Below are 11,861 nucleotides of genomic sequence, written 5' to 3' on the forward strand. Positions count from 1 at the left end.
TTTTTGGGGAAAACGCAAAAAAAGAGGGTTTCCCATGTATCCAACCCCCCCCGCAATTTTTACGCCCTCCCAGTGACTCTAAAAAAGGCTTTTTTTTTAGCCGGGGTCAGGACCCCTTAGATATACGCTTTTTTTCCCCCCTTTTGAGTTAAAAAGCCCCCCTTTTTTTTCTTTTTGGGGGGAAGGTTGTTCCCCCCCCCCCCCCCCCCATCCCGGGTTTCCCCCCCCCCCCTTGTTAACCCCCCCCCCCCCTGAAAAATTCACTTTGCCCCCCCCCCCCCCCGCTCTGTGCGTAAGAGCCCTGAGTCGTTTTACTCCATCCGATTGCTGTTCAGGTCGACGGCGTGCGGGTCAACCCGTCAGGCTGGTTCGCGGTGGCGGTGGTTGTCGCCAACTCGCTGTTCGCGCCGTGGGGCATCGTCAACGTACAGCGCCGCGGCGGGCTCGGCAATCCGTGGTGGCGGGGCGATAGTCCTCCGCTCAGCGGAACGGACGACGGGGAGGCCGAGGCAACTGAGAACAGGAAGGAGGAATGGCGTCGGTGAAAGCTCCCAATTGCGGTTTGCGCGTTTAGATGGTTTGTTTTTGTTTTCTCTCTCTGGAGCTAGAGCCGTAAGTGCCTCGCCACCCTCGCAGGAGTCGCTTAGTAACGGGCTTAGGCGGCTCCCGTGGTGTACCTGTGTTAGTGCCAGTGCGCGCCAGTCCCGTGCCCAGTGTTGTGCGACGGAGTTTTGTTGGTAAAATTCTCTCTCTTTTTAGCGCTCACATGCAGTTCGAGACTGCGCCCATGGCGGGCACGTCGCCCCATGGTGCGCGTAGCTATGACAGGGACCGCGGCCGCGGAGCCGGCGGCGGACGGGGCTGGCGCGCAAGCGCCGGCCACCGTCGTGCCGCCGGGAACGCGCCGCGGACGACCCTGGAATAGCAGCCATCGCGCGCACATGGAAGACTGCCTCATTGCCGCAAGGCTCGCAGGTGTGTCGCAGCTCAGGGATGAGTGCCCTGGCTACGGGACGGCGACCTTCAAGCTGAAGTCCGAGAAGGCCGCGGGTGACCGCGAGCCTGTGCAGGCGGCGGAGCGCTCGTTCATCGAGCGCACCGCGTCGCGGAAGGAGAAGCCGACGGAGGAGCAGAAGGAAGCTCGGGCCGCGGCTCGCAGGGCCAAAAAGGCCCGGCAGAAGAAGAACAAGGCGGAGAAGGCTGCGGCGGCGGCTGCGAGCGAGGCCGAGCGTGCGGACTACCCGCACGCGCAGCTGCGCGAGAACGTCGAGTTCGTGATGGAGGGCCTGGAGGGTGCGACGCAGGCGGCGCGCAACCCCACAGGGTCCAACATTCAGGTCGCCTACTCGCTGCCTCCCGAGGGGGGCAGCGGGTTCGGCGACCCTCAGTCCAAGCCGTCACGCCGGCCTCGGCGGCATCAGCGAGCCACGCGACCGTACTCGGAGTCTGGATCGAACCAGGAGCACGGGCCCGCCGTTCCGTCAGGCGCGGCCGCAACGGAGCTCGGCCCGCCCGAGAGAGCGAAGCGAAGCGAGCGGAGCGCTGCGCCGCCCGCTGACGACACGGCGAGGAGCCGTGCGCCGTTGCTGTAGGCGAGGGTCGTGGTCATGTATTGCAGCGCACGCACGACAGCGGTGAACCACAGGCCGCTTTTTTCCGCACGACAAACACGCGTGCCCCCATGAAAAAAGAAAGCTGTGCCCCACGGCCACCCACGGGTGAAGCCACCTTGTGTGCTTGCGCGCGCAGCCCGCCGGTCCCCTCGGAAGCCATGTGTGTGGGGGGCGGGTGGCTTCACGTCAGGTGCGTCCACCTCCACGCCTCGCCCCACCAGCACCACACTCATGTGTCAACTGTCATGAATGGTATGCAGCCGCCAGCCCCATCCGCGCTCGGTAACGTCCGCTGCGCGGCCTAGGCTGCGTGGCTGCCGCGCTCTTTTCTCCGCCGCAACACTTACTTGAACAAATAAAAGGGCGTGCGCGCGGCTCCGCGGTGCGCTGGGGCAGCGATTTTTTTCGTTTTGCGGTCTCTTGGGACATGGCCTACCTACCTACCTGCGGCGAAAGTACGACTTACTATCAAATTCTTACTACCACTAACTGTAACTGTAGTGAACGCGTCGGGCTGGTGGAACCGTTGCGCTGATGTTTCGCTGCTGGCGTGCCTCATCGCAGCCTGCGGAACTGGAGCCACTACCATCGAGCCCCTCCTTGCGCTTGCTCGCGAGCAAGATTGTCTCCGCGCCGCACATCACACATCTTTCGTCGCAGACATGCAGCGGCGGACATATGTCGGCTGCCCGGCGCAGCTGAAGGAGCGCGCAGCCGACGCCCTGTTCGACCTGGTCCATGACAACAAACTCGATGGTAGTGGGAGAACATGGGTACTGGGAGAACTCGATGGTGAGAGTGCCACTGTGCGGGTCGTCGCAGCGACAGACTGCGAGGCCCCGCACGCCTCATTTCTGCGCAGCCTTGACGGCTAGCACAGGAGGCCAGACGGCGCGGCCGCGTGCGCTGCAGGCGAAATATGAAGCTGTGCGGCCAGTCACACCGGATATGCTTTGCGCTGCTTCCGCGCACGGGCACGACACCTGCGAGGGAGACTCTGGTGCGAGGCCCTCCCGAGGCCGATTCAAGCTGAAGCAGACAGACTCGGTCGTGATAGTTTGTATCTCTCATAGGCGGACCGATCTTTGGCCTCTCAAGCAGCGGGGGTGCGGCGTTGGTGGGCGTGGCGAGCTGGGGCGAGGGGTGCGTCGGCATTCAGAGAGACGCTTCCGAGACTCCTTCGAGACTCGCCGGATAACTCTCAGCTTTTGTTAGGTGCGGCGACCCGAATTTTCCAGGAGTCTACGCGCGGGTGTCCTACTTCCGACCGTGGCTCTGTGATATCTTGCAGCGGCCCCCGTTCGGAGAGCGTTGCACTACATTAGCTCGGCTGCCATCGCCGCCGGTCCAACCGCCGCCCCAGCCGGATCCGCCGCCGCCTCCGCCGCCGCCACTATCGCCGCAGCTAACGCCGCCCGTGCAGGAGACCGCTCGCCTCTCCTCGCCATTGCCCGTTGCAGCAGCGGCGCACGCAGGGGGGCAAAGGACCGGCGGTGCCACTAAGGACCTCGCGTTTCCGCCGCCACGATCGAACGGCTGCATCTAGCTACGTCTCCACTGAACCCTCTGTAGGATCCGCATCTACACTTTCCACACGGCGGGCGAGCCGACTTTCGTGGCCGTCAAGGGGCGCAGTACTGCTTCTTCTCGGCGCCCGGTCTCGCGGTGAATGTCAAGATCGAGGAGGCCACCTTCAAATTGCACGGCGGCAACCTGACGGTGGACGGCTCCTTCATGACTGAGGCGCACGTGGTGGCGCGCGTTGGCGGTGCGAAGCGGAAGCGGGCCACGGCCTCCTTTTGGGCGTCGGAGCTCAGCCAGTTCAACACGGGCTGGAGGGTCATCAACGGGACGTGTGGCGGACACCACTTTGCTTTTGGCCTGGCTGGCAAACGCGACTGCGAGGTTGACAGGACGTAGCCGAGAGACGTAGTGAGAGGCACAAGCGCATGTTTACTGATGGAGACGCGCAGGAGTTCACTTCCTGGCTTGCCCTTGGCTGACATAGGAGCTCGCCATCCGCATGGCTTATTCGAGCGCTACCTTCTGCCTCCGCGGCTGGACGGTGACGGTGCGCGGCAATCACGTCTACGATCGCGTCACTGGTCCTCGGCACAGGGTCGACATCGACTTCAGTGAGGCGGGCCGGGAGCAGGCGGCGGCGCGCGACTTGCCGCATGGTCTAGTCGGCCAGTCCTTTTCGCAATTTTCACCGCCTTCGCCGCGATTGGGGAGGGTCGACGAATACCCCGCCGAGGGCCACGTCACGACCTCAGCGATGGCAGAGGGCGCTATCGAGGGCAGGGCGAGCATGTACGAAGTCGCCTCCGCCCACGCTACCGCCTTTGTCTTCTCGCGCTTCGATAGTGAGGGATAAGATAAGAATTTAAACACAAGAACTCTCTCTCACAGCAGGCAGGCTCGACACAGGTGCGAACTGGGAGGCTCACAAACGCCTCCGCGCCGTTCGCGACGCGGTCGGCAAGACGTGGCGCGAGTGGGACGGGCGCACGCTATACCAAGACGTCGTCGGGCCCTTCCAGGAGACCAAGGCGGTGCCACGGCGCCGCTACCACCCGCCCAAACTTACGCCGGCGGCGGAGCTGCTGGATCTTTCGGAGTTCTCGTCTACCAGCGAGTTCTTACAGCAGGCGCAGCGGCGGTACACCGTCGGCGTACACCATCGCAACTGGCTCGCCCTCGCCGACGCCTTCGTCAGCGAGGCATCCCGGCAGGGCGGCCGCTACAAGACTGGCAGGTGCAAGAACCACAAGTGCTGGCGCGAGGCGATTCGGTTCGTCGCAGTCAGCCAGGAGGGGGCTGGCGCCTTCCTGAATGCGATCCCCATGCGGGATGATATGAAGATGGAGACGTGGGCGATGCGCATGACAGTTCAGCGCCGCCTCGGCCTCCCGCTCGATGTTGCCTGCCAGGCGGTGGAGGCGGGCAAGAAGGCGCCAAACGGCAAGCCGCACGAAGAACTCGGCGATGCCGCAATGGTCAACCCGCGTGCGAAGCACGCGACACGACACAAATACCTGCTCAAACGACTCGTCAAGACCCTTCGCTCGGCGTGGGGCATGCTCATCGAGATGGAGCCGTCTGCACACCTCAGTTACAGTAACCCAAAACAACCTGACGTGGCGGCGGCGAACATCGGCAAAGGGCATGTGCGCCTCGTTGGCGACTTGAAACTGACGAGCTCGCTTGCGTGCAAGGGTGGCGATCGGCTCGGCTGGAAGGGGGCTTTTGTCGCCTTCGGCAACACCGAGCGGGCGCTGCTCGACTTAGTGTTAGGGCATGCTGCATGGCCGCGGCCGGGAGGGGGGGGGGAGGGGGGGAGGGAGGCGGAGGATGCAGAGGCGGAGGCGGCGGCGGCGGAAGAGGAGGAGGGGGAGAGTGAGGGGGAGGCGGAGGCGGGGGCACCTGTGACGGCCCGCTACGAGAAGGGCGAATACCGGTTCGCGCGGGAGAAGAATTGCGACCTGCGTTTGCTCGACTTCGAGACGTTCGGCGGCTTCGGGGACGGCGTCCGCAGAATTCTTCGGCAGGCGGCGGACCAGCTGAGTAACAAACTTTCGCACGCTCAGCACCTCGATGAGGTCACATGGACCACCAAGAACTGGCACGGGCTGCAGATGCAGCGCTTGTCTGTCGTTCTCCACACCGCCGTGGCGTGGCAGACGGTGAACGAGCTAGCGTGCGGGGACAGCGGCATTGTGCACGGAGCTAAGTGCATTGCCGTTCTTAACGGAGTCGCTTAGGCGGCTCCGGTGGTGTGCCGGTGATAGTACTAGCACGCGCCAGTTCGCACCTGTGTCGAGCCTGTCTGCTGTGAGAGAGAGTTGTTTTGTTTGAACACTTGCGGGACACCGTCGTCGGCGTCCCGGGCTGCTGTTGTGATACGTGTCCATCCGACGCTGCGTCCATCCGACGCTGTGCCGCGTCACCTAGCCGGCAACCCAATCGGCTCCGCCGGCAATGCGCAGCTCCAATGTGTCTGGGAACCGGCTTCCGGAGGTCAAAAAGCGCAGACGCCCTGCCAACCTTGCCTCGGCCGCCGCAGCTCTCTTCCGCGGGCGGTGTATATGTGCAGCGCTGCTCTTGGGCCTCCTCCCTGCCGCGGATACCGCAAAGGTGATAGACCTCCGCGGCCTCCGTCGCACCCACGCTCGCAACGGCGATGGGCCTCCCTCCAACAGCAGCAATCTCGCGCCCGAAGATCCCGCCGTGTGCGGAGACCACGCGCTCTGCGCTGACAAGCTCCGCGAGGCGCGCGTCGTCTTCCTCTCGTGCATCGGCTACCGCGACGGCGGACCTCAGCTCCGCTGCCTCGAGACTGCTCGGGCGATGCGCGCGCGGGGAGTCCCAGCCCTCTGCGTCACAAACTGTTTCTTCAAGACTCTGCGTCTCATTGTGGAGCACGCGCGCCGTCCGCTGCAAGCGGTGGTTATCGTCAAAGCCTCCATGGGACGTGCGGACATCGAGTACGTGCGGAGAGAGCTGCGCCCAATAACTTGCAACATGTTACACGACACCATGGACCTCAACCCCAAGATCCATTGGACACACAAAATGCCCTGCTATAACGGGAGCTACGCTCAAATGCTCACCGGCGTGATCGCCAACAACGAGGCGGCGTGGCAACACCTTCGGGACATCTGCCCGGCGCTCAGCAACGCCACACAGGCGGGTCTGCCCGTGCATACTATCGAGCACTTCCACTCGGTCACACGCCGCGTGTCGGATGGCGACAGCTGGCCCTCAAAGCCACGAGCGCTGCTTGTAATGGAGCACCACGCAGAGGATTCGTCGAACTGGGGCTTCTGCACCACCATTCGCCAGGCGCTGCCACCGGAGGTCGACTTCAACTGCGCTCCCCTGTGGAGCGGCAAGGCGGCCAACAGCCGCCTGCACTTCTTCACCCGGGAGCTCAACTTGACGCGCAATGAGGTGCACGAGCGAATGAGCCGGCCTATGGGAACAGGCGAGCTTTTCACGGCGGTATTTGCGCGATACCACCTGCTGCTGCAGTGGCACGCCTCAAACAGCGCGCAGAGGCTGCTCAACGCGCTAGCGACGGGCGTGCCCGTCGTCGCCAAGACCAACGCCGCCTTCCGCGCAGTTTTGCCACGGACGTCCAAGTCAAAGGTGCTGTTGGTGAGCAACCATAGCGAGCTCTTCTCCGTCGTCGCCGCTCTGGCCGCCTCCAATGCGTACCGCAGGCAGGTCTCGGACGCAGGCGTGGCGCTCGCAAACCTATACTCCGTCAACCGGACTGTCTCGCGCTACCTCAGCGCCTTCCGTGTAGGGACGAGAGCTTGCCAGAGGACCCGCCAATTTGGATCAGCGCCTTCCGTTCGGAGATGAGAGCTTGCCCAAGCTGCCCTGTTGGCGCGCACATGCTGTGAGGTTGTGCCTGCGTCCAGGCTGCCCGTTGCGCGCCGCGCCGCGGACATATCAGAGAGGGGGTGGGTGTTGTTGGTTGTGTTGGGTGACGCACATCATCAGACAGATAGATTGGAAGGTAACAGCCTGGCTCGGACTGGACACGCGAGCCGTACAGAATGTGCAGAACACCTTTAGCAAGCTTTAGCAAATGTACAGAAGGCCTTTAGCGGATGTACAGAAGGCCTTTAGCAGATGTGCAGAAGGCCTTTAGCAGGCTTTTCCAGCAGAATGTGCACAGGTACACCCATGGTTGGCCTCTCCGAACTGTCCGGCCTCTGCACAGACACGACAATGTGGATGTCACTGCTCCAGCCAGACAGAGAGACCTTGCTGCCTGTGCCCTGTGTCTGGGCATGCCTTGAGGGCCGTACAACCAGCCAGTGAGAGCGCATGCATTCTTTCATTCAAACCTCTTCTGTACATTCTTCTGTACATTCCTTCTGTACACCTTCTGTACACCTAGGTGTACACCTTCTGTACACCTTCTGCACATTCTGTACATGTCTGGACGCTCCACAAACCCTATTAGGCTACAAACCATTAGCCGGAGTACCGTGGCACTTGGAGCACTTGGAGTGCAGTCATCAACCTCACATCCAGGGCCGGGGAGCTAAGGAGCGCACCCAGCGGGCCGGATGATCGGTATCGGGTTGCGGGCAAGAGAGCCCTAGCCCCGGGGGTGCGCGTTCGCAGGGAGAGGGCCGTAAAGTAAACACGGGTCTCCGAGGGTTAGTACCGCGCACCAGGTTTCCCTTAGCAGCAGAACGCCCCCGTGTGTGTGTGTGTGTGTGTGTGTGTGTGTGTGTGTCACACACACACCCACCCCCCCAGGAAACGCCCCCTCTACTCGGAGCTAGTAAACACCAGACAAGGACACGCGACGACACACACTCCCCCTTGGCGACGGCGTCGCCAATCACAACCCCTCCGCCCGGTACGAATTTCGAAAAAAATTCTTTTTAGCGCGCCGGTGATAGTACTAGCACGCGCCAGTTCGCACCTGTGTCGAGCCTGTCTGCTGTGAGAGACAGTTGTTTTGTTTAAATTCTTTTTAGCGCGTAGAATGGTCGTCGGCTTGATTGCAGCTTGGCTGCTACCTGCAGCGTCGCTGCGACCGGCAGCCTCGCTGCTACCTGCAGCGTCGCTGCGACCGAGCAGCGTCGCACAACGAGCGTGGCAGCCTCAAACGCAATGCCGGTCGCACACGCCAGTCATGCGGGAGCCGGAGCCGCTTCTGTCTCGCATCGCTCGGCTGCCGCGGCGCGTGCTCCACTCCATCACGGAGGGCGACAGGATCAATCGCAATGCCCCGCCTCCGCCCGGCGAGCGGCGTGTCGGCGTCGCCTTTGTGATGGGCTACCTCTGGCCGGAGCGAGGCGTGCGGACGGCCCGGCTGCGTGTACTCGCGTCCCTCGCGCTGCTCGTCGTGGCCAAGGTCTTCATCGTGCGCGTGCCCTTCATGTTCAAGCGCGCGATCGACGCCGTCGTCGACGGCGCCGTGCCGCGCTCCACCAGCGTCGGGCTCATGTTTGCGTACGGCGTCTCACGCGCGGTGACCCTACCTAACCCTAAACCCAAACCCACACCCAAACCCTAAGCCCAACCCTAACCCTAACCTTAGCCCTAGGTGTACACCTTCCTCCAAGAGGGGCGCTACCTCCTCTTCACTCCAGTCGGCCAGTCGGCGCTGCGGCGCTTCACCGCAGACGCCTTTGCACACGTGCAGTCGCTCGACGCGATGTGGCTCGGCGACCGCTGAGATATGGGGAGATATGGGGGGATATGGGGGGGTATGGGGGGATATGCGCCTCGTGCGCGTCGCTCACGCGTGGGCTCGAGATATGGGGAGATCTGGGGAGATACGGCTGTCCCCCAGAGGGCTGTGCCGAATGGTGACTGGTTCATGTCTCGCAGTTCGCCATACTAGTAACTCCGCCCTCGCCAACTCCGCAGGCGGCCAGTCTACGGGAGAGCTGTCGCGCGTCTTTGCGCGAGGCATGCGCGGCATGAACGCTCTGCTGCGACTCGTCGTCTTCAACATCGGGTTTAATTAAGACTAATTAACACTAATTAACACTAATTAACACTAATTAACACTAATTAACGCACGTCGTCTTCAATATCGGGCCGACGCTGCTCACTCAGTAGGAGGTCGTTAATTAGTTTGTCAGCTGAGGAATTCTAATGAATAGGCCGACGCTGCTCGAGACTGCAGCCGTGCCTGTGAACGGCGTCTCTTCACACCTCGCGCTGTGAACAGGCCGACGCTGCTCGAGACGGCGCTCGCGCTCTGGCTGCTGGGGAGGAGGTACGGAGAGAGAGAGACTTTGAGCTACACCAGACAAGTCTATCACTCACCCAGCATTGTTTTCTTTCGAGGTACGGGGGCGCCTTCCTCGCCGTCTCGCTAGCCACGGTCTCGGCCTTTGTCGGCTGGTCTCTCCTCGTCGAGCAGCGGCGGCCTGTTCACAGCTCGAGGTGTGAAGAGACCGCTGCTCACAGGTCTCTCCTCGTCGTGCAGCGGCGGGTGGCTCTGCTCTGCGCCGTCAACGACACGGACAACGTGCTCTTCACCAGGCGGGAGATCTGGGGAGATGTGGGGAGATATAGGGAGATATAGGGAGATCCCCACATCTCCCCACATCTCCCCATCTCTCCCCACATCTCCCCACATCTCCCCAGGCTCTTCAACGCCCTCCTCTGCAACGAGGCGGTGCGCACCAATGCCAACGAGGACTTTGAGGTGCGGCGGTACGACGACTCCCTCGCCCTCGCGGAGAGGCTAGCGGTGGCAGATGCCAAGACAGCCCTGGCCATAACCATAACCACAACCACGACCCTCACCATGCCCCTAACCCTAACCCTGACGGCGGTACGTCTTCGGTCCCCCGCGGGAAGCCCCGCGCCAGAGGACAACAGCGTCTGTCCCACACACGCACAGGCGCACACGCACATGGCTCGGACACCCCCCACAGTGTAGTGTAACCCTAACCCTAACCCCAAACCTAACCCTAGCCCTAACCCTGACCCTGGCCCCAGGCTCGCGCAACCCTTCCCCTAACCCTAACGCTAACCCTAACCCTAACCCTAACCCTCACCCTCACCCTCACCCAACCCTCACCCAACCCTAACCCTCACCCTCACCCTCACCCAACCCTCACCCAACCCTCACCCTAACCCCAGGCTCGCGGTAGCAGACGTCAAGACAGTGGCAGCGCTGAACGTCGGCCAGGCAGTCTGCTTCTGGGGCGGGCTGGGCTGCATGATGGTCCTCTGCGCCGGCTGCGTCTCGAGCGGCGCGCTGACAGTGGGCTTGCTCTAGATCTCTCCCCATCTCTCCCCACATCTCCCCATATCTCCCCAGGCGCGCTGACAGTCGGCGACGCCGTCGCGATCAACGGGCTGCTGCTGCAGCTGCAGCAGCCGCTCGCCTCGCTCGGGTTCACGTACCAGGAGATTCGGCAGGCCATATCTCCCCACATCTCGCCATATCTCCCCACATCTCCCCATATCTCCCCACATCTCCCCACATCTCCCCATATCGCGTACCAGGAGGCACAGACCCCCCCCCCCCTCTTGCCCTCCCCCATGCGACTCAACACGCGGTGGGTGTCGGACACAGTGCGCGCGCTGTGCAGCGGCTGCCCAGTGGTACGGCGGTGGGCTGCAACATTGCTGCAACACCCGTAGGCCACCGCAGACATGCAGCAGCTCCTATATCTCCCTACACCTCCCTATGTCTCCCCATATCTCCCGGCAGGCCACCGCAGACATGCGGCAGCTCCTCGCGCTGCTGCGCCGGCTGCCGCGCGTGCGCCCTCCCGCGGGCGCACCGCCACTCGCCTCCGCCGGCACCGCCTCGCGGCTGCGCTTCGACGGCGTCTCGTTTGGGTACGACGGATCTCCCCACACCTCCCGACATCTCCCCGCATCTCCCCACATCTCCCACATCTCCCCACATCTCCCCACACCTCCTCACATCTCCCCACATCTCCCCACATCTCCCCTCATCTCCCCACATCTCCCCACATCTCCCCACACCTCCCCACATCTCCCCGCATCTCCCCGCATCTCCCCACATCTCCCCTCATCTCCCCACATCTCCCCACACCTCCCCACATCTCCCCGTAGGTACGACGGATCTCGCCGTGATCTCGAGGACGTCAGCTTCGAGGCCGCACCAGGCACCCGCACCGCCGTCGCCGGCCGACGCGGCTGCATCCCTCTAGCAAAGGACAAGGCGGCACCGGCTCCCCCCGCAGGCACCCGCACCGCCATCGTCGGCTCGTCTGGCTCCGGGAAGTCCTCCCTGCTCAAGCTGGCGCTGCGGCGGCTGCAAGGCCCCGCCTTCTGATGGGCGCTCGAGTGGCCAAGCGAGGCTTGTTGGCTCACCAGGCGCTGCGGCTGCACGACCCCGGACGCGGCCGCGTGACGATCGACGGTGACGACATCGCGGCGGTCTCGCTGAGCTCGCTGCGGCAGCGCGTGTCCCTCGTGCCGCAGGAGAAAGCCCACATCTCCCCACATCTCCCCACACCTCCCCGCATCTCCCCACATCTCCCCACATCTCCCGACATCTCCCCACATCTCCCCACATCTCCCCACATCTCCCCATCTCTCCCCGCATCTCACTGCATCTCCCCACATCTCCCCCATCTCCGGGATCTCCCCACATCTCCCCACACCTCCCCACACCTCCCCACATCTCCCCACATCTCCCCACACCTCCCCTTTCGGCCACACCTCCCCACACCTCCCACAACTCCCCCTTCCCGGACACCTCCCCACACCTCCCCA

General features: G+C 63.1%; 4 protein-coding genes across 4 annotated transcripts in view; all 4 read left to right on the forward strand.

Annotated features, from left to right (window-relative positions):
* Positions 1–545, forward strand: part of EMIHUDRAFT_457403 (hypothetical protein) — a gene marked incomplete at its 3' end in the record, with an annotated part of 3,640 nt that extends 3,095 nt beyond the window's left edge. Inside the window, exon 7 of the mRNA XM_005778555.1 lies at positions 336–545. Within this exon, the coding sequence (XP_005778612.1) occupies positions 336–545 (210 nt within the window). The remainder of the gene's footprint in view (positions 1–335) is intronic.
* A 261-nt stretch (positions 546–806) lies between these two features.
* Positions 807–1,592, forward strand: EMIHUDRAFT_236992 (hypothetical protein; the record flags this gene model as incomplete). Its single annotated transcript, XM_005778556.1, has 1 exon — positions 807–1,592. One exon carries the CDS (start codon positions 807–809, stop codon positions 1,590–1,592), a length of 786 nt encoding a protein of 261 aa, XP_005778613.1.
* Positions 1,593–5,594: 4,002 nt separating this feature from the next.
* Positions 5,595–6,983, forward strand: EMIHUDRAFT_236994 (hypothetical protein; the record flags this gene model as incomplete). Its single annotated transcript, XM_005778557.1, has 1 exon — positions 5,595–6,983. The coding sequence occupies one exon, from the start codon at positions 5,595–5,597 to the stop codon at positions 6,981–6,983; it is 1,389 nt and encodes a 462-aa protein (XP_005778614.1).
* A 1,144-nt stretch (positions 6,984–8,127) lies between these two features.
* The window catches only part of EMIHUDRAFT_457406 (putative ABC transporter), a gene marked incomplete at its 5' end in the record, with an annotated part of 7,864 nt that continues 4,130 nt past the window's right edge, over positions 8,128–11,861 (forward strand). The window contains 11 exons of the mRNA XM_005778558.1: positions 8,128–8,616; positions 8,692–8,812; positions 9,018–9,108; positions 9,325–9,372; positions 9,444–9,500; positions 9,567–9,641; positions 9,747–9,845; positions 10,248–10,360; positions 10,429–10,529; positions 10,825–10,955; positions 11,405–11,558. Of these exons, the coding sequence (XP_005778615.1) occupies positions 8,128–8,616; positions 8,692–8,812; positions 9,018–9,108; positions 9,325–9,372; positions 9,444–9,500; positions 9,567–9,641; positions 9,747–9,845; positions 10,248–10,360; positions 10,429–10,529; positions 10,825–10,955; positions 11,405–11,558 (1,479 nt within the window). The remainder of the gene's footprint in view (positions 8,617–8,691; positions 8,813–9,017; positions 9,109–9,324; positions 9,373–9,443; positions 9,501–9,566; positions 9,642–9,746; positions 9,846–10,247; positions 10,361–10,428; positions 10,530–10,824; positions 10,956–11,404; positions 11,559–11,861) is intronic.

This window comes from Emiliania huxleyi, assembly GCF_000372725.1.
Source record: "Emiliania huxleyi CCMP1516 unplaced genomic scaffold EMIHUscaffold_243, whole genome shotgun sequence".
NCBI lineage: Eukaryota > Haptophyta > Isochrysidales > Noelaerhabdaceae > Emiliania > Emiliania huxleyi.